The sequence below is a fragment of the Anomaloglossus baeobatrachus genome, chromosome 3, assembly GCF_048569485.1.
Source record: "Anomaloglossus baeobatrachus isolate aAnoBae1 chromosome 3, aAnoBae1.hap1, whole genome shotgun sequence".
Classification (NCBI taxonomy): domain Eukaryota; kingdom Metazoa; phylum Chordata; class Amphibia; order Anura; family Aromobatidae; genus Anomaloglossus; species Anomaloglossus baeobatrachus.
The window spans coordinates 218,457,641-218,479,157 of NC_134355.1; the positions used below are offsets into that span (position 1 = coordinate 218,457,641).

Here is a 21,517-nt window from a genome sequence, read left to right on the forward strand (position 1 = left end):
TTGGATCACCAGCCAAGGTAAAGCGGACATCTGGGGTCTGATATTTTCAGACTAGGAAGGTCCATGGTTATTGGACTCTCCGCAGCCTAAAAATAGCAGGCCACAGCCGCCCCAGAATTGGCACATCCATTAGATGCGCCAATCCTGGTGCTTCACCCCAGCTCATCCCATTGCCCTGGTGCGGTGGCAAACGAGGTAATATATGGGGTTAATACCAGATGGGTAATGTCATCTGGCATCAAGCCCTGGGGTTGGTGAGGTCAGGCGTCTATCAGATACCCGACATCACCAACCCAGTTAGTAATAAAAAAAATAGATGACAAACACATTTTTATTTGAAAAAACACTCCTCAACACATTCATTCTTTCACCAATTTATTAGAAAGAAAAACAAATCCAGGTCTGCTGTAATCCAAGCGGTTCCCATGACGATCCATACCATAGTCACTGTCCCAGTCAATGAAGAACAGAATGTTCCCCATTGGCTGGGAGAGCAATGCAGTGACCTGAGCTAACATCAATAGGTCAGCCTAGGTAACTGCAGGGCATGACAAGTGCTGCTGTCAGGAGCGAGGTACATTACCTGCAGTGACAATCTCCTGCACTGCTGATAGCAGAGCTGTCACTGACTTCAATGACCGCAGCCTTCACAGCCAAGTATCGCGGGAGCCTGTGACGTCACCGCTAGTCACAGTCTCGGGTCGGCAGAGAGAGGAAATGTGAAGCGGCACCCATGGAGGACAGTGCCAGCGCTGAGGTCGGGAGGGTGGGACTTCATCACCGCAGGTAAGCCGAGCAGGGTAATGTGTGCAGAGTGCGAAGTGGGTGGAGCCAAGCGGGGTAATGTGTGTGGAGTGCGAGGTGGGTGGAGCTAAGTGGGGTAATGTGTGCAGAGTGTGAGGTGGGTGGAGCTAAGCAGGGTAATGTGTGCGGAGTGTGAGGTGGGTGGAGCTAAGCGGGATAATGTGTGTGGAGTGTGAGGTGGGTGGAGCTAAGCGGGGTAATATGAGAGGAGTGCGAAGTGGGTGGAGCTAAGTGGGGTAATGTGTGTGGAGTGCGAGGTGGGTGGAGCTAAGCGGGGTAATGTGTGCGGAGTGCGAGGTGGGAGGAGTTAAGTGGGGTAATGTGTGCGGAGTGCGAGGTGGGTGGAGCTAAGCAGGGTAATGTGTGCAGAGTGCGAGGTGGGTGGAGCCAAGCGGGGCCATGTGTGTGGAGTGCGAGGTGGGTGGAGCCTAGCGGGGCCATGTGTACGGGCGGCAAAGTGCAAAGTGGGTGGAGCCTAGCGGGGCCATGTGTGCGGGCGGCCGAGTGCGAAGTGGGTGGAGCCTAGCGGGGCCATGTGACACTGAGGACGTCAGTGCCGGGGACTGCATGGCTGACGACAGGTGAGTGTGAGTGTGTGTGTACATGCCGCGTGCAGGAGGGGGCGGAGCCCAGCGGGGAAGTGTCGTCTCCCTGCACACGTCACCAGGGTAAATATCAGGTTACCAAGCAAAGCGCTTTGCTTTGATACCCGATATTTATCTTGGTTACCAGCTACGCCCGTCGGTTTCTTTGCCCGGCTGTCTCTTTGCCCGGCTGTCTCTGTCTCTATCTTTCTGTCTCTTTCCCCGTCTGTCTCTGTCTGTGTCTTTGTCTGTCTCTTTTTCTGTCTCTCTCTCTATCTGTCTTCCCATCTTATTACCTCACACATTGGCTTTTTTACTAACAGTTTATTTTGTTCCTATAGCAACCACTGACAGTTGCTATTAATAGCCCGTATCTCCCTCTCCATTCATATTAATGGAGGCAGGATTTTGGAGACTAAGGGGTACTTTGCACGTTGCGACATCGCATGTGCGATGTCGGTGGGGTCAAATCGAAAGTGACGCACATCCGGCGTCACTGTCGACATCGCAGTATGTGAATCCTTTTACATACGATTAACGAGCGCAAAAGCATCATTATCGTATGATCGGTGTAGGGTCCGACATTTCCATTTCCATCAATTTTGCAGCAGCGATGGTACGATGTTGTTCCTCGTTCCTGCGGCAGCACACATCGCTGTGTGTGAAGCCGCAGGAGCGAGGAACATCCCCTTACCTGCGTCCCGGCTGCAATGTGAAGGAAGGTGGTGAGCGGGATCTTTACGTCCCATTCATCTCCGCCCCTCCGCTCCTATTGGCCGCCTGCCGTGTGACGTCGCTGTGACGCCGCACGACCCACACCCTTAGGAAGAAGGCGGATCGCCGGCCAGAGCGACGTCGCAGGGCAGGTAAGTGCATGTGAAGCTGCCGTAGCGATAATGTTCGCTACGGCAGCAATCACAAGATATCGCTGCTGCGACGGGGACGAGGACTATCGCGCTCGACATAGCAACATCGGCTTGCGATGTCGTAGTGTGCAAAGTACCCCTAACTGTAAAGCGCAGGGTTAAATTTTCCCGTCCAAACATAGTCTATGACGCTCCCTGAGTCACATGAGGAGGCGTCTGTGCAAAATTTCGTGATTGTAAATGCGATGGTGCGGATTCCTTTAGCGGACATACACACACACACACACACACACACACAGCTTTATACTATATATATATATATATATATATATATATATATATATATATATATACCGTGTGCAGACTTATTAGGCAAGTTGTTTTTTAGCGGATTTTTTTATTATTGACCAACAACTCTGTTCTCAATCAACCCAAAAGACTCATAAATATTCATAAATATCAAAGCTTAATATTTTTGGAAGTTGGAGTGGTTTTTTTTTAGATTTGGCTATTTTAGGAGGATATCTGTTTGTGCAGGTAACTATTACTGTGCAGACTTATTAGGCAACTTAATAAAAACCAAATATATTCCCATCTCACTTGTTTATTTTCACAAGGTAAACCAATAAATCTGCACAAAATTTAGAAATAAACATTTCTGACATGCAAAAACAAAACCCCAAAAAATGAGTAACCAATATAGCCACCTTTCTTTATGATGACACTCAACAGCCTACTATCCATAGATTCTGTCAGTTGCTTGATCTGTTTATGACCACCATTGCGTGCAGCTGCCACCACGGCCTCCCAGACACTCTGAGAGGTGTACTGTTGTCCCTCCCTGTAGATCTTACATTTTATGAGGGACCACAGGTTCTCTATGGGGTTCAGATCAAGTGAACAAGGGGGTCATGTCATTATTTTTTCATCTTTTAGACCTTTACTGGCCAGCCATGCTGTGGAGTAGTTGGATGCATGTGATGGAGCATTGTCCTGCATGAAAATCATGGGTTTTTTTTAAAAATACCGACTTCTTCCTGTACCACTGCTTGAAGAAGATGTCTTTCAGAAACTGGCAGTAGGTCTGGGAGTTGAGCTTCACTCCATTTTCAACCCGAAAAGGTCCCACAAGTTCATCTTTGATGATACCAGCCCATACCAGTACCCCACCTCCACCTTGCTAGCATCTGAGTCGGAGTGGAGCTCTCTGCCCTTTACTGATCAGCCTCTGGCCCATCCATCTGGCCCATCAAAAGTCACTCTCATTTCATCAGTCCATAAAACCTTTTAAAAATAATTCTTAAGATATTTCTTAGCCCAGTCTTGACGTTTGATCTTATGTTTCTTGTTAAAGGTGGTCGATTTTCAGCCTTCCTTACCATTCTCGCTACGTTTTCATCCTGGTTTTTGCTTGTCGGCTTCAAATGCACACTGCGCATGCTCAGAAGACTCCTTCGGTTCCGGTCATTCGCAGCACACATCTGAACCCGGCAAGTAAACACCAGAATGAGAAGGTATCAAGAATGGTAAACGCGCACGTGCGGGATTCTGCAGGAGCAGCTGTGACGTCGCTGATATAAATCCAAGGTATCATGCCCACAGGGGCGTGATACCATGGAAAGCATACAAACTCCCATGGGGCGATGCTACGCCCATGGGGCTAGACACCCAGCTCATTTACATAGGGAATATGTAAGTAATAAAACGTATGTTATTACTTTCATATTAAACACTATTACAACACAGGGATGGGTAGGAAGGGGTTAATAGCTCACACAGGCTCCTGCTTGTAGCTTATAATGCTTTTTTGACCTGATAGGTTCCCTTTAAGGTGCATGTAAATTTTGATTAGAAAAAGTTGTGTGAGGCAGAGTGACCTTGTTCAAAAAATATTTTGAAAAAGGAAGAAAATAAAAAGATAAAGGATTGTGTTTTAAACTTATAAATGCAGTTTTTAAATTATATAGTTTACAGTTGAAACCGGAGGATTGTGAAAAATAGCGAAAAAAACAATGTACTAATAAGTAATGCTTATATGTAATGTATTGAGATAAAGTATGTTTATGAAATTCTAAATAAAGAGTTCATGTAACAAACTCTTTAGAAAAGAGGAGAGCGGACAGAAGTAATAGCAGAGAAAGACACTGGGGGTCATAGGAGTACAGGCCTCATTGCGCATGTCGGCCAGGGGTGATCTGAGAACAGAAACTTTTTTCATCGGCCAAACACTGTTGTGGATTAGGGTACTAAGTACTGGGTGTTATACCATGCGTGTTGTAAAAAGAAGGTTCGCGGAGATGAACATACCATCAGAAATGTAGAGAATTGCAGAGAAAAGACAAGCGCAAAGAAGAGAGCCGCAGGTACCAAAGGTGCATATCGTATCACTTATGTAGTCCACGGCTCCTAGGGAACAAACTTTTATATCGCTCAAAATGTGTTATGGATGATGACAAAGAGTTAGAGGGGGACTGGTGCATCGAAGATTATTGAAAAAGAATAAACAAAAACACAAACAACTGTATGAGACCTACTGTAGGTCCTTTGAAGAGACCAATTAAAGAGAACCTAATTACACCTCCCTACCCATCCCTGTGTTATAAAATTGTATAATATGAAAGTAATAAAAAACATTTTATTATCTTCATATTTCGTACGTAAATAGCAGGGAATATGGTCACAGGGGCGGCGCCTTGCCCTGCATACTTTCCGTGGTATCACGCCCCTGTGGGCGTGATACCATGGAGTCACAGGAGCAACGTCACTGTCGCTCATTCTATCCTGCGTGCATTGTGGCAGGCTTCGTTTCCGGGTGTTCACGCGCCGGCTTCAGACGCGCACTGCGCATGTGCAGTGCGCGTCTGAAACTGACAAGGAGAACCCGGAAGAGAAGCCTGCAGCAATCGTAAGTGTAAACGCGCGCAGGATAAAATGAGTGACGGTGACGTTGCTCATCTGACTTCATGGTATCACGCCCACAGGGGCGTGATACCACGGAAAGTATGCAGGGCAAGGCGCCACCCCTGTGACCATATTCCCTGCTATTTACATATGAAATATGAAGGTAATAAAACGTTTTTTATTACTTTCATAGTATACAATTTTATAACACAGGGATGGGTAGGAAGCATATTTTAGGTGACAGGTTCCCTTTAAAAAAACATATTTAGTGAACTACAAAAGTTGTACTGCTACAATATTATACAAATATAAGATTATACAGTTGTATATTTAATAACTACATGTTTGTAAAAAAAAAGTTGTTTATGCAGGAAAAACTCTACAAACTTCAAAATATATGCTAGGGAAAAAAATATTTTAAAAATATTTGAGAAAAAAAAACTTTGGGGGGGAATTATTTTGGGGGGAAAAAAGGTAGATTTGTCACTGGTTTCCATCAAGAGTTAATTAATTGACAGGTACAAATTCTGAATACATTTTAACCTAACTGATATAATAATGTAAATATTAGTTATATGTAATAAATATATAAATATCATAAATGTATATAATAATACGATAAATTGATAATACAAAATTTAAATAATTAAAAAATTACAAAGCGGAATAAAAAGGTATAATTAAATATGATTATAATATGTGCATGTGGCAGCCCACGCTTTTGTAACTCTATGACATGCATGCTCGCACAGACGTGTCCAAATAATCCATTGTTAATATCAGATAACAGGGCTTCAAGTTTATTTTAAATACACGTGCAACCAAGTCTGGGCGATGTTGCACATGTTGCCAGTGTTGTAAATTGTCAGTAATTTCCCTCCACTTCGGATAAAGACATCAGGGCGACCATTTTGGTAATGATAACCATAGCATCCTGATAGCGCTGTTGCATATTTCATGCACTGCCTTCAAAAGATGATGGTAAAATGACAGTTTTTCCAGTTGGGATGCCCTTTTGAATAGATTTGTTGAGTAAATGTTCTTGAAGGAAGCAATAATCTTCTACTTTTAGTTCTTCTTGATGCATTCTAATGTAATGTAGTTGATTAGCTTTGATTTTGACGTATGCATCAACGAAATATTGTTGTTAGTTTGCCTCCATTTAGTAGTGGATCAAAAATTGTTTCTTACTGATAAAACATAGCTGTAATACTGTAGTTGGGTGATCCTTGGTGAACTATTTCCTTGTTGTTTTAGAGCGTCATGCCAGCCTTGTTCTCTATAAGGGAAAAATATAAGATACATCAGGGCATCTAAATTGCTATTCAAAATACTGATTCTTTGTGTTTTGGGAGCCAGAGGGTTTTGTGGATCAGGTTTTAAATGAATTAAGATGTCTCTGTGGAAGTGAGGCTCACCATCATCATTCTGAAAGATGACTGCCCCTTCACTCACAGTTGGTTTATTGTATCGTCTGGATCTTGAGTCCTATCTTGTTTAATAGATAGCCATTGTGATGTTTGGCATGTCAGTTCCATTTTGTAGAGCTTTGATCGTCTCTTGTTCTTCAACATCACGTAGCATTTTATAGGCAGCAGTGAAAGGATTTTTTGTTGGCATTAGCTCAGCAATAATGGTCATTAAAGTAGGATGACATTTGATCATTTTCTTTACATTGCAGTCGTTCATTTGCATTGGTGGCATCTAGTGTATAAAGTTGAACAAATTTAGGTGGTTCTTCATTAGATGGATGTAGTGTGCCTGTTTGATGATAGATCTGTCCATGAATTTGAAAATAGTGTGAGCCGTATCCAGGAGGTGAAACACTTGCACCCATGGAAGCAAAAGTGATAGAACTATTGATAGTGCGAATATTGTGCATGAAATTTTTGCTGTATTCATGTTCTCCTGTCATCAACGTTGTCAACCCATAGGGATACTGTATTATGGGTAGATTATTATGGTATTATGGTATTATGGGTATTTTATCCTTCTGACAGCACTGGGTAAACTTTTTATCCAGAGGTATCTCATTTGCAAAATGCAAAGCTTGGCAATTTTCACATACATGGGTCATGTCACCACAGCTGTGTTCTTTAATAGTATTTTCATCTTGGTTAAAATATTTTTATTGTTGTAGTAGTAGGGGAGTAGTCAAAAAGTCAATAGGTGTTGTTTGTCACCAAATGGTGATTATTCGTTTGTTTTGTAGTTGCAGTAGTGTAAGCGTTTGTGTTTCAGCTGGTGGCTGCAGAGAGTATGGTTCAGTATTGTGTAACAGTGGCATTGATGTGGCTAGTGGAGATAGTTTCCAAGAGGTCATCCACCTTGCAGTGGTAGAATCTGTGGTGTGGTGTTCAGATTGTGATGCGTCATCTTGTGATTGTGGTAGAAATGTGGAGACGAAATGTCTATTGTGGCAGCATTTTTTTTGGCGAATAGCCAATCTAATAGCTTTAGATCGAGATGACTCCTGAGCGAGACGTCTACGTTTATATGCATTGGTTTTGTCCAGACAATGGCGTTTTTGTTCAGGAGTCTCATTAGCACGGCATTGTTGTTGACGTAGTGCCTGAGCCTTATTGTTTTAATGTTGGTTTTTGTATTTTTTTGGAGGAGTCATGTTGGCCTTCTGCAGGAGTCCAGAAGCAGTGATATGCACTGAAATGTACAGGCGGGTATGTGGGCCTGTTAGGAGAAGTGAGGAAGCTTTCTTGTGTGTAAAATCTGCACTTCAGTAAGTGGCACTGCTGTTAGATTCTTGAGTGACCATAGGCAACCTTAGTGATGTTTGTGGGCTGACTCAGGAACTCTCGCAGTACTCGCAATCTCCTGTGAGACTTCATAAGTGAGAGCTGTGCCAGCAGTGAGGGTATCTGAGGTCAGACTCCAGGGCCTCCACGATCACTTTCTCCCGGTTGTGCTGGGGTGGGGTGGCCCTGGAGTGACCTTAGTTAACCCTAGACATGGCAGCAGGCTGACTCGGGAACTCTCGCGGTTCTCCCTCTCTCCAAGAGGTTGTAGCAGATCATGACCTACTCTGGATTATCCACAGATATTTTTTTGGGGCTAATTAAATATGTTGAAGGCTGTTTGTATTTTTATTGTAAATAAACATAATGTGTATGTATTTTTTTCTCTCTCGTCAGTGCCGCCATGTCTCGTCGCTCGCCTCAACATCACTCAAGGCATGGTGATGTCAGGCAAGGGTGGACATACCTGACCATGCCTCCTTGCTACTCCGTGACATCGCAAATGTGTAATTTTGTAATTTAAAACACCAACACCTCATTATACCTGGATGTGGTATGGGTGGCACAATATTAGACTGGGAACAGAATTGTGTTTACTCAGCCCACAATCTGGGTTCCGCCTGCACTGTCATCCCTGGTTACCATGGCTATGAAGTGGGCGCGAACTGCGGCTGCGCAACTGACAGTGCATTGTGGGATACGGTTACATCCGCAGCTGGCAATTATGTATGTGTATGTGTATATATACAGTATATATATATATATATATATATATATATATATATATACTTCAGCACAGTCACTGTGGATCAAGGAAAAACTACCTGCCACCCCAAATTATTTATGGAGGCCAATTGAATACCTGTTACTGGTAACATTTAGTCTTATGAGGCTTCAGGAATGCTGCTTATAGAGCTACAGGAATGAAGCTATTACATTTTAAATTTTATATATTTAGTCTGAATAGTAAGCAGGGTTTACAAAAATATATGAAAGATATTACAGAAAGAGACAAAACAATACAATATATACAATCACATAATATAAAATAAATTAACAAAAGAAAAGTACTACACCTGTGGTCGCAGGATTGACACTAATCTTTGCGGAGGGGAGCTTTCCGTTTGAAAATGGTACAATCCTACCACATGCTCCATCTCCCAGCATTGAACAATAATTGCAGGTTAAATAGGGATTTTAGCAGGTACAAGCTACTCCCATATACCATACCTAGGTGACCTCAGCTGGAGGCAGGTAAATCAGCTGCATCTCAGGTATGAAATATTAAGAGATTCTTGAGCATAAGAATATCTGCCCCTGTAGCATTCTATTAATATTAGACATGACATATCCAACTTTGTCGATTTGGCCAATATTAATTTGGGGCTTATGCGCAGACCACACAATAATGTAAGTATGTGCGTTATGTTCGGCACTGTTCTATGAGGCCAAAAATATGTCTCCCATATTTATAGGACCTACACCAATCACAAAATCCCCAATACTCATAACTGGAATCAGTTGCCAGAGCATTTGACACCCTTGCTTTGAAGAAAAGAAAATTAACCCATGTGACAAGAGTCACCTCTGAGCCTCTTGCTTCCTCTGTAGCGTCGCTGCTGCACCACCACTGCTGTTTCAGCCCATCCAGGATCTCTGCCAGGCGTCTTCTTCCCTCTATCTCCGCTCTGTCACATCCTCCCATCACCACTTTGACAAAGTATACTGCAAAATGTGATACTCTCAGTCTAAAGTTCAGTGACGGTTGTCCAGGTGACCCGTGCTTCACTAAGCAATAACCTTGATAAAGGTGTCACAACCAAAATGTCAGTGTTGCTTCTGTTAGGGTTCACACGTTTTTTGCAGTTTGTCAATAAAAAAATACTTGCATGAATTATTCCTCTCCTTGTCATTTTGAGTGCTTGGGTTTTGCTAAAATTCTATACTATTATACACCCAGAGCACCTAGTACATAGCAGTTGAGCCAGACTTTATCCCCTATATTCTTGCTTCCTCTGTGTCTGGACTTCAGGTCTGCTCTCCATCAGATAGCCTACTTAAATAATCTGTTCACAGCAGGAAATCATAGAGTAACAAGGGTCAGATGTAATAGAACAGTGTTAAGGTACCGTCACACTAAGCAACTTACCAGCGATCCCAACAACGATAGGGATCGCTGGTAAGTTGCTAGGAGGTTGCTGGTGAGCTGTCACACTGCGACGCTCCAGCGATCCCACCAGCAACCTGACCTGGCAGGGATCGCTGGAGCGTGGCTACACGAGTTGCTGGTGAGCTCACCAGCAACCAGTGTCCAGCCCCCAGCGCTGCGTGGAAGATGCTGCGCTTGGTAACTAAAGCGGGCTTTACACGCTACGACATCGCTAATGCGGAGTCGTTGGGGTCACGGAATTCGTGACGCACATCCGGCCGCATTAGCGATGCCGTTGCGTGTGACATCGATTAGCGATTTTGCATCGTTGCAAAACAGTGCAAAATCGCTAATCGGCGACACGGGGGTCCATTCCCAATTATCGTTACTTCAGCAGTAACGAGGTTGTTCGTCGTTCCTGCGGCATCACACATCGCTGCGTGTGACGCCGCAGGAGCGAGGAAGCTCTCCCTACCTGCCTCCCGGCCGCTATGCGGAAGGAAGGAGGTGGGCGGGATGTTACGTCCCGCTCATCTCCGCCCCTCCGCTGCGATTGGGCGGCGGTTCAGTGACGTCTCAGTGACGTCGCTGTGACGCCGCACGGACCGCCCCCTTAGAAAGGGGGACAGGTAAGTATGTGTGACGGCTCTGGGCGATGTTGTGCGGCACGGGCAGCGATATGCCCGTGTCGCGCAACAGATGGGGGCGGGTACGCACACTAGCGATATCGGGACCGATATCGCAGTGTGTAAAGTAGCCTTAAGGTAAATATCGGTAACCAACCCGATATTTACCTTGGTTACCACCGCACGGAGCTACACGTGCAGAGAGCAGGGAGCAGCGCACACTGAGCGCTGGCTCCCTGCTCTCCTAGTACAGCACACATCGGGTTAATTACCCGATGTGTGCTGCAGCTAAATGTGCACAGAGCAGGGAGCAGCGCACAATGCTTAGCACTGGCTCCCTGCTCTCCTACTTACAGCACACATCAGGTTAATTACCCGATGTATGCTGCAGCTACATGTGCACAGAGCAGGGAGCAGCGCACACTGAGCGCTGGCTCCCTGCTCTCCTACTTACAGCACACATGGGGTTAATTACCTGATGTGTGCTGCAGCTACATGTGCACAGAGCAGGGAGCAGCGCACAATGCTTAGCACTGGCTCCCTGCTCTCCTACTTACAGCACACATCAGGTTAATTAACCCGATGTGTCCTGCAGCTACATGTGTACAGAGCAGGAGCCGGCAGCACAGGCAGTGAGAGCGGCGGAGGCTGGTATCGAAGGTAAATATCGGGTAACCAAGGACAGGGCTTCTTGGTTACCCGATGTTTACATTGGTTACCAGCCTCTGCAGAAGCCGGCTCCTGCTGCCTGCACATTTAGTTGTTGCTGTCTCGCTGTCACACACAGTGATCTGTGCTTCACAGCGGGACAGTAACAACTAAAAAATGGCCCAGGACATTCAGCAACAACCAACGATCTCACAGCAGGGGCCAGGTTGTTGCTGGATGTCACACACAGCAACATCGCTAGCAACGTCACAAAAGTTGTTCGTTAGCACCGATGTTGCTAGCGATGTTGCTTAGTGTGACGGGGCCTTTAGTTAGCTCTTTTTCCTTAACATTAAGTTCATGATGAAGTCATACTTCTATCCTTACTATGAAGATAAAAAGATTGGCTTTTTTTTTACCATACAGTTATGACCATATTCATTATTGACTGACTTTCCCAACCTTCTTGTCACAAATTCACAATGAGCCCATTTGTGTCTGTGATTTACAGTGCATGGTAATAATGGCCAAGGTTGTGCCCCTTTATATACCCCTTTCTTAATAACTTTTATTCTGTACATATTAACTTGAGCATCTACAGTATGTTTATGAATTAGTTGAATAGTTTATAAAGGGCTCTCAAACAAATAATCACACATACAGGCGCCTCTCAAAAAATTAGAATATCATCAAAAAGTTAATTTATTTCAGTAATTCAATACAAATAGTGAAACGCATATATTATATAGAGTTATTACACACAGAGTGATCTATTTCTAGTGTTTATTTCTGTTAATGTTGATGATTATGGCTTACAGCCAATGAAAACCCTAAAGTCATTATCTCAGAAAATTAGAATATTATAAAAGACCAACTGAAAAAAATGATTTAAAACTCAGAAATGTTATTAGCTTGCTGAAAAGTATGTTCAGTAAATGCACACAATACTTGGTCGGGGCTCATTGTGCATGAATTACTGCATTAATGCGGCGTGTCTTGAAAGCGATCAACCTGTGGCACTGCTGAGGTGTTATGGAAGCCTAGGTTGCTTTAATAGCAGTCTTGAGCTCATCTGCATTGTTGGGTCTGCTGTCTCTCATCTTCCTCTTGACAATACCCCATAGATTCTCTATGAGATCTAGGTCAGGCGAGTTTGCTGGCCAATCAAGCACATACTGTGGTTATTAAACCAGGTATTGGTACTTTTGGCAGTGTGGACAGGTGCCAAGTCCTGCTGGAAAATGAAATTTCCATCTCCAAAAAGCTTGTCGGCAAAGGGAAGCATGAAGTGTTCTAAAATTTCCTGGTAGACAGCTGTGTTGACTTTGGTCTTGGTAAAGCACAGTGGACCTACACCAGCAGATGACATGGCTCCCCAAACCATCACTGATTGTGGAAACATCATACTAGACCTCAAGCAGCTTGGATGGCGTGCCTCTCCACTCTTCCTCCAGACTCTGGCACCTTGATTTCCAAATAAAATGCAAAATTTAGTTTCGTCTGAAAACAACACCTTGGACGACTGAGCACAGTCCACTTCTTTTTCTCTTTGGCACAGGTAAGACACTTCTGGCATTGTCTATTGCTCATGGGTGGCTTGACACAAGGAATGCGACAGTTGTAGCCCATGTTCTGGACATGTCCATGTGTGGAGCTCTTGAAGCACTGATTCCAGCAGCAGTCCACTCCTTGTGAATCTCCCCCAAATTTTTGAATGGTCTTTTCTTAACAATCCTATCAAAGTTGCAGATATCCCGGTTCCTTGTGCACCTTTTTTTGCCACACATTTTCCTTCCACTCAACTTTCCATTAACATACTTGGATACAGCCCTCTGTGAACAGCCAACTTCTTTAACGATGACCTTTTGTGGCTTACTCTCCTTGTAGAGTGTATCAATGATTGCCTTCTGGACATCTGTCAAGTCAGTATTCTTCCCCATGATTGTGTACCTACTGAACCAGACTAATGGACCATTTTAAATGCTTAGGAAGCCTTTGCAGGTATTTTGTGGTACTTATTCTAATTTTCTGAGATGACTCTTGGGTTTTCATTGACTGTAAGCTATAATCAACAACATTAAAATAAATAAACACTTCAAAATGGATCACTCTGTTTGTAATGACTTTATATAATACTAGATGTAGTACCCGGGTGTTGCCCGGGATAGTAACTGTCTCTCTCTCTGTCTGTGTGTCGCTGTATGTCTGTCTCTTTCCTCGTCTGTCTCTTTCCCTATCTGTCTTTCCCTTTCTGTCTCTTTCATCGTCTGTCTCTTTCCCCGTCTCTTTCCAGGTCTGTCTATTTCCAGGTCTGTCTCTTTCAATGTCTGTCTCATTCCCTGTCTGCCTGTCTCTGTCTGTCTCTTTCTTTGTCTGTCTCCATCTCTCTGTTTCTTTCCCCATCTGTCTCTTTCCAGGTCTGTCTCTTTCCCAGGTCTGTCTCTTTCCCGTCTGTCTTCCCGTCTTTTTTCCTGTCTGTCTTTGTCAGTCTCTTTGTCTGTGTCTTTTCCTGTCTGTCTCTTTCCCTGTCTGTCTCTTGCCCCACCTGTCTCTTTCCAGGTCTGTTTCTTTCCTCATCTGTATCTTTCAAGGTCTGTTTCTTTCTAGGTCTGTCTCTTTCCAGGTCTGTCTCTTTCCAGGTCTGTTTCTTTCCCCGTCTGTATCTTTCCCCATCTGTCTCTTTCCCCATCTGTCTCTTTCCCCATCTCTCTGTCTATCTCTTTTCCTGTCTGTCTCTTTCCCCGTCTGTCTCTTTCCTGGTCTGTCTCTTTCCAGGTTTTTCTCTTTCACTATCTATCTCTTTCCCTTTCTGTCTCTTTCCTCGTCTGTCTCTTTCCCTGTCTGTCTCTTTCCCTGTCTGTCTCTTTCCTGGTCTGTCTCTTTCCAGGTTTTTCTCTTTCACTATCTGTCTCTTTCCTCATCTGTCTCTTTCCCCGTCTGTCTCTTTCCCCGTCTGTCTCTTTCCCCGTCTGTCTCTTTCCCCGTCTGTCTCTTTCCCCGTCTGTCTCTTTCCCCGTCTGTCTCTTTCCCCGTCTGTCTCTTTCCCCGTCTGTCTCTTTCCCCGTCTGTCTCTTTCCAGGTCTGTTTCTTTCAAGGTCTGTCTCTTTCTTTGTCGGTCTCTATCTCTCTGTTTCTTTCCCCATCTGTCTCTTTCCAGGTCTGTCTCTTTCCCAGGTCTCTCTCTTTCACCGTCTGTCTTCCCGTCTCTTTTCTTGTCTGTCTTTGTCCGTCTCTTTGTCTGTGTCTTTTCCTGTCTGTCTCTTTCCCTGTCTGTCTGTCTTTGTCTGTCTCTATTTCTCTGTCTCTTTCCCCGTCTGTCTCAATCAAGGTCTGTCTCTTTCCCCATCTGTCTTTGTCTGTCTGTCTGTCACTTTCCCCGTCTGCTTGTCTCTGTCCCTGTCTGCCTGTCTCTGTCCCTGTCTGCCTGTCTCTGTCTGCCTCTTTCCCCATCTGTCTCTTTCCAGGTCTGTCTCTTTCCCCGTCTGTCTCTTTCCTCATATGTCTCTGTCTGTCTGTCTCTTTCCCCGTGTGTCTCTGTCTGTCTCTTTCCCCGTCTGTCTCAATCAAGGTCTGTCTCTTTCCCCATCTGTCTTTGTCTGTCTGTCTGTCACTTTCCCCGTCTGCTTGTCTCTGTCCCTGTCTGCCTGTCTCTGTCCCTGTCTGCCTGTCTCTGTCTGCCTCTTTCCCCATCTGTCTCTTTCCAGGTCTGTCTCTTTCCCCGTCTGTATCTTTCCTCATATGTCTCTGTCTGTCTGTCTCTTTCCCCGTGTGTCTCTGTCTGTCTCTTTCACCGTCTGTCTCTATCTCTCTGTCTCTTTCCCTGTCTGTCTAACTCTCTTTGTCAGTCTGTCTCATTCTGTCTCTCTCTATCCGTCTCCCCACTGACATCATATTACCTCACACATAAGCTTCTTATACTAACACTATAGCAGCCAATGACAGCTGCTATTAATAAACTGTAGTTCCAGGCTCCATTCACTTTAATGGAGGCAGGTTTTTTGGAGAGTAACTGTAAAGTGCGGGGTTAAATTTCCCTGTCAAAACATAGTCTATGATGTTCCCTGGGTCATATGAGGCGTCTGTGCAAAGTTTTGTGATTGTAAACAAGACAGTGCGGATTCCTTTAGCGGATATACAGACATACAGTACATACATACACACACACACTCACATACACTCAGCTTTATACTGTATATTAGATATGCGTTTCATTTCTGTATTGCATTACTGAAATAAATTAACTTTTTGATGATATTCTAATTTATTGAGATGCACCTGTATAAGACTAGTATAAACTATGCTTATATTATGTAATAATACAGTGATAACATTACAAAAAAAAGTCTTGGAATTGATATACTGACAATATATTTCTTTTTCTTTTTTATATAGGTCATAAATGCAGGACTTGTGACATTCGGTTGTTCAATGGCATGCTGTGGCACTTACTTCCTAATAAAATATTTGCCTGAAATCATTAAGAAGGAAGCCATTTCTCAACTTTCAGTTAGTTTGCCAAGTGTTCGGTTCTGTTCCTTGCCAAATTTTGATTTTATAAAACGTTATTGATGACAAAAGCTGCTTTTTTGTTGAAAGATCCTTCAAAATATGAAAGCAAAACAATGGCTACATGGGATCTGCTCAGCTTTCGTTTTTAAAGAGCTACTAGTTATGCTTAATAAAAGAGATTTCCAAAAGATAAATAAAATATTTTCAAACGGATATGAAATTTTGTCTTTTGATTTACTAGTGTTACATCATAAGGGTATAAAACAGCAGAGGTATGCTGGAGAAAAATTTCACCAAATTACAGAAAAACTTCAATAGCTATATCATGTATATTAGTGATAAGCGAGTACTAAAAAGCTCGGGTGCTCGAGGCTCGGGCCGAGCATCCCAAGATACTCGTGTACTCGGCCCAAGCACCGAGCCCAATGTTATCCTATGGGAGACCCGAGTATTTTTATGAAATGACCCCCCGGCAGCATGTAGAAACCCTAAAAATGTCACAAAAGTCTCAGAAGAGTGCTCAAATGACATGGCAACAGCATGGGGAAGACCCCTTGAAGCATTTATCACTCAAAAGTCACAGCTTTGAACAATTTTATCCGAGTTTTACGCCATTTTTACGGACTCGCCAGAAAACCTTCCAAAATGACACCAAAATGAATTTTCATGGCGGAAATGTTAAGGGCACATACCCAATAGTGAGATAGAGCTGGTGTATGTTACTTTTTGAGATTACATGAAAGATTTTACGTGAAAACATTGTGTGGCACTCCGATGTCCCTGAGAAGAGACGTACATGAAGGCCTCTTGAGTCTAATGTGCCCATTTTGAGGAAGTGAGTCTTTGTAGTATTTTCCTTTGCCAGGGCAGTCCAAAATTGTGAGGTTCACCAATGCCCCTGCATACAGACGTGCATGAGGGCCTGTAAACCTGAAGTGCCCATTATAAGGAAGTGGGTCTATTGTAGTATAGCCCTTTGGCAGAGCAGCCAAAAATTGGGAGGCTCCACATTGTCCCTGGATAGAGACGTGCATGAGGGCCTGTAAACCTGAAGTGCCCATTGTAAGGAAGTGGGTCTATTGTAGTATAGCCCTTTGGCAGGGCAGCCAAAAATTGGGAGGCTCCACATTGTCCCTGGATAGAGACGTGCATGAGGGCCTGTAAACCTGAAGTGCCCATTGTAAGGAAGTGGGTCTATTGTAGTATAGCCCTTTAGCAGGGCAGCCAAAAATTGGGAGGCTCCACATTGTCCCTGGATAGAGACGTGCATGAGGGCCTGTAAACCTGAAGTGCCCATTGTAAGGAAGTGGGTCTATTGTAGTATAGCCCTTTGGCAGGGCAGCCAAAAATTGGGAGGCTCCACATTGTCCCTGGATAGAGACGTGCATGAGGGCCTGTAAACCTGAAGTGCCCATTGTAAGGAAGTGGGTCTATTGTAGTATAGCCCTTTGGCAGGGCAGCCAAAAATTGGGAGGCTCCACATTGTCCCTGGATAGAGACGTGCATGAGGGCCTGTAAACCTGAAGTGCCCATTGTAAGGAAGTGGGTCTATTGTAGTATAGCCCTTTGGCAGGGCAGCCAAAAATTGGGAGGCTCCACATTGTCCCTGGATAGAGACGTGCATGAGGGCCTAAAAACCAGAAGTGCCCATTGTAAGGAAGTGGGTCTATTGTAGTATAGCCCTTTGGCAGGGCAGCCAAAAATTGGGAGGCTCCACATTGTCCCTGGATAGAGACGTGCATGAGGGCCTGTAAACCTGAAGTGCCCATTGTAAGGAAGTGGGTCTATTGTAGTAGAGCCCTTTGGAAGGGCAGCCAAAAATTGGGAGGCTCCACATTGTCCCTGGATAGAGACATGCATGAGGGCCTGTAAACCTGAAGTGCCCATTGTAAGGAAGTGGGTCTATTTTAGTATAGCCCTTTGGCAGGGCAGCCAGAAATTGGGAGGGCATGAGGGCCTCAAAACATTGTTCCCATTGCAAAGGAGCGGGTCTTCTGTCGTTGTAATGTCCATTCTGAAAGAATGGGCGAAAAAATTTACCACTGGGGATATACCTGAAACAACGGCCTAACTATTGTAACGGTCATCATGGTGGCGAATGAGGAGAAGGAGGAGCAGTCCAGCGATTATCCAAAGTCCAGAAGTGTGTACCCATGGGTGAGTGGAGGTACATGGCAAACTTTAAATTCCGCTCTCATTTGCTGGTGGTGTGGTGAAGTCTGGCCCAATCCAACCCTTGTTCATCTTGATCAGAGTCAGCCTGTCAGCATTTTCAGTTGACAGGCGGGTGCGTTTATCTGTAATGATTCCACCTGCGGCACTAAAAACACGCTCTGACAAAACGCTAGTGGCAGGGCAGGGCAGGACTTCCAAGGCGTAGAGAGCCAATTCATGCCACGTGTCCAGCTTGGATACCCAATAATTGTAAGGCACAGAGGAATGTCGGAGTACAGTTGTTCGATCTGCAAGGTATTCCTTGAGCATCTGGGCAAACTTAGGATTTCTTGTGGCATTACCCCGCACCTCAGGGGCTGTGGTATGTGAGGGGCTGAGAAAACTGTCCCACATCTTAAAGACTGTTCCCCTACCTCTGGCGGATTGGACTTGTGCCCCTCTCGGCTGCACGCCTTGGTTGTCCACTGATTCCTGACCTATGCCGCTAGCGTTTTGTGATGGGAATGCTTTGCCTACTTCCGTGACTATGGCCTTCCGGAACTGCTGCACTTTGGCTGACCTCTCCGCCTCAGGAATAAGAGACATAAAGTTCTCCTTGTAGCGTGGGTCTAACAGTGTTACCAACCAGTAATGATTGTCGGCCAAGATGTTCTTAACGCGAGGGTCACGAGACAGGCAGCTTACCATAAAGTCAGCCATGTGCGCCAGACTCTTAACAGCCAGTACTTCAGTATCCTGACCAACACGATGACTGAACATGCTGTCCTCCTCCTCCTCCTCCTCCTCATCTACCCTGTCCTCTGGCCAGCCACGCTGAACCGAGGATATGACTGGTGTGCATGTCATATCCTCAATTTGGCCGGAGAGTTGCTCCATGTCTTCATCCTCCTCCTCGTCATAGTCCTCCACTGCACGCTGTGATGAGACAAGGCTGGGCTGTGTGTTATCACCCACACCCACTACTGTTTCTTGCTCCAACTCATCGCGCTCCGCCTGCAATGCATCATGTTTGTTTTTGAGCAGAGACCGTTTTAGAAGGCAGAGAAGCGGTATGGTGACGCTAATAATGGCGTCATCACCACTCACCATCTTGGTGGAGTCCTCAAAGTTTTGGAGGATGGTACATAGGTCGGACATCCATCTCCACTCCTCAGGTGTTGTGTGGAGTTTGACCCGTTTCCCGACGGCTTAGGTGATGCAGGTACTCAACAACTGCCCTCTTCTGCTCACATATCCTGACCAACATGTGCAGAGTTGAATTCCAATGCGTGGGGACATCACACACCAGTCTGTGAGCCGGAAGATGCAAACGGCGCTGAAAGCCGGCAAGGCCGGCTGAAGCAGTAGGGGACTTTCGAAAATGTGCAGACAGGCGGCGAACTTTTACCAGCAGATCAGACAGCTCTGGGTATGACTTTAGAAACCGCTGAACCACGAGGTTGAGCACATGGGCCACGCATGGAACATGTGTCAGCTGGCCTCGCCTCAAAGCCGCCACCAGGTTCCGGCCATTGTCACACACGACCTTTCCTGGCTTTAGGTTCAGAGGTGTGAGCCAGTGATCTGCCTGCTGTTTCAGAGCTGTCCACACCTCTTCTGCATTGTGGGGTTTGTCACCTATGCAGATTAGCTTCAGCACAGCCTGTTGCCGCTTCGCCGAGGCAGTGCTGCAGTGCTTCCAGCTTGGGACTGGTGTGGAGGGTAAAGTGGATGAGGATGCGCAGGAGGATGAGGAGGCTGAGGAGCATGACATTACGGAGCTGTAGAGTGTGGGTGAAACCCTGACTGAGGTAGGGCCTGCAAACCTTGGTGTGGGAAGGACGTGTTCCGTCCCTCGCTCAGACTGGGTCCCAGCTTCCACAATATTAACCCAGTGTGCCGTCAACAAGATGTAGCAGCCTTGCCCACAAGCACTTGTCCACGTGTCTGTGGTTAGTTGGACTTTGGCTGAAACAGCGTTGTTCAGGGCACGTGTGATGTTTTGTGACACGTGGTTATGCAATGCGGGGACGGCACACTTGGAGAAATAGTGGCGGCTGGGGACCGAGTAACGTGGGACAGCTGCCGCCATCAGGTCACGGAATGCTTCTGTCTCCACCAGCCTAAAAGGCAACATTTCCAGCGCAAGCAGTCGTGAAATGTTAGCATTTAGAACTGTGGCATGTGGGGCGTTGGCAGTGTATTAGCGCCTGCGTTCAAAGGTTTGCTGAATGGATAACTGAACGCTGCGCTGGGACAAGGACGTGCTTGATGATGGTGTTATTTCTGGGTAGGCAACTGCAGGTGCAGGGCCGGAGGAGGCTTGTTCGCAGGCAGCATGGACAGGGGATTGGCTCGCATGCACAACAAGCGAAGACGTAGCAGTGACATCAGCAAGCCCTGCTCCTCAACTCTGTTGTACATCCCACAAAGTCGGGTGCTTGGCTGACATGTGCCTGATCATGCTGGTGGTGGTCAGGCTGCTAGTTTTGGTATCCCTGCTGATGCTGACATGGCAGGTGTTGCAAATGGCCTTTTTAGAATCATCTGGAGCCAACTTAAAAAACTGCCAGACTCGGGAAGACCTAACATTTGTACAGGCACCTTGTGCCGTGTTGTTGTTCCGGGGAACGGTTGCCTGACTTCTGCCTGGGGCCACCACCCTGCTTCTTACTGCCTGTTGGGATGCTACGCCTCCCTCCCCCTGTGCACTGCTGTCCACGCTCTGCATGTTCTCCTGCCAGGTTGGGTCAGTTACTGGATCATCCACCACGTCATCTTCCTCTTCTGCACCCTGCTCCTCCTCCTGACTTCCTGACAATTGTGTCTCATGATCGTCCAACCCTTGTTGAGACACGTTGCCAACTTCGTGAGAACGTGGCTGCTCAAATATTTGGGCATCTATACATACGATCTCCTCATGACCCACTTCAACAGGAGCTGGCGAGAGGCCAGAATGTGCAAATGGAAACGTGAACAGCTCTTCCGAGTGTCCAAGTGTGGGATCAGTAATGTCCATGGACGTGTACTCAGCCTGGTGGTAGGAAGGAGGATCAGGTTCTGAAATGTGCGGTGCAGTATCACGGCTACTGACACTTGACCGTGTGGAAGACAGAGTGTTTGTGGTGGTGCCAATCTGACTGGAAGCATTATTCGCTATCCAACTAACAACCTGTTGACACTGGTCTTGGTTCAAGAGCCTTGTACTGCTGCGGTCCCCAAGAATTTGTGACAGGACGTGCGAGCGAGTAGATGTGGACCTTTGTTGTGGCGAAATTAGAGCTTGCCCACGACCTCGGCCTCTGCCTGCACCACCATCACGTCCACTTCCTTGTTCGTTGCCAACGCCCTTGCGCATTTTGCAATGCTGTGCTGACGTGTATTCACTAGACTTGTGCGTTATATCCAAGTTTGTGCAAAACGTACACAAGTGCACCTGTGTGCACCTACAGGCACACACGTGCGGTTTCTAAATGCAAGCACGGACGCACTAAGAACCTAACAGGTTTTTAGGAGCGACAAT

General features: G+C 45.6%; 1 protein-coding gene across 2 annotated transcripts in view; it reads left to right on the forward strand.

The window, feature by feature from the left end:
* KMO (kynurenine 3-monooxygenase) overlaps nt 1-16,026 on the forward strand; it is a 1,795,071-nt gene extending 1,779,045 nt beyond the window's left edge. For both annotated transcript variants that reach the window (XM_075338209.1, XM_075338210.1), the window contains one exon: nt 15,724-16,026. In XM_075338209.1, the coding sequence (XP_075194324.1) occupies nt 15,724-15,900 (177 nt within the window). In that variant the 3' untranslated portion in view covers nt 15,901-16,026. The remainder of the gene's footprint in view (nt 1-15,723) is intronic.
* The last annotated feature ends 5,491 nt before the right edge of the window (nt 16,027-21,517 follow it).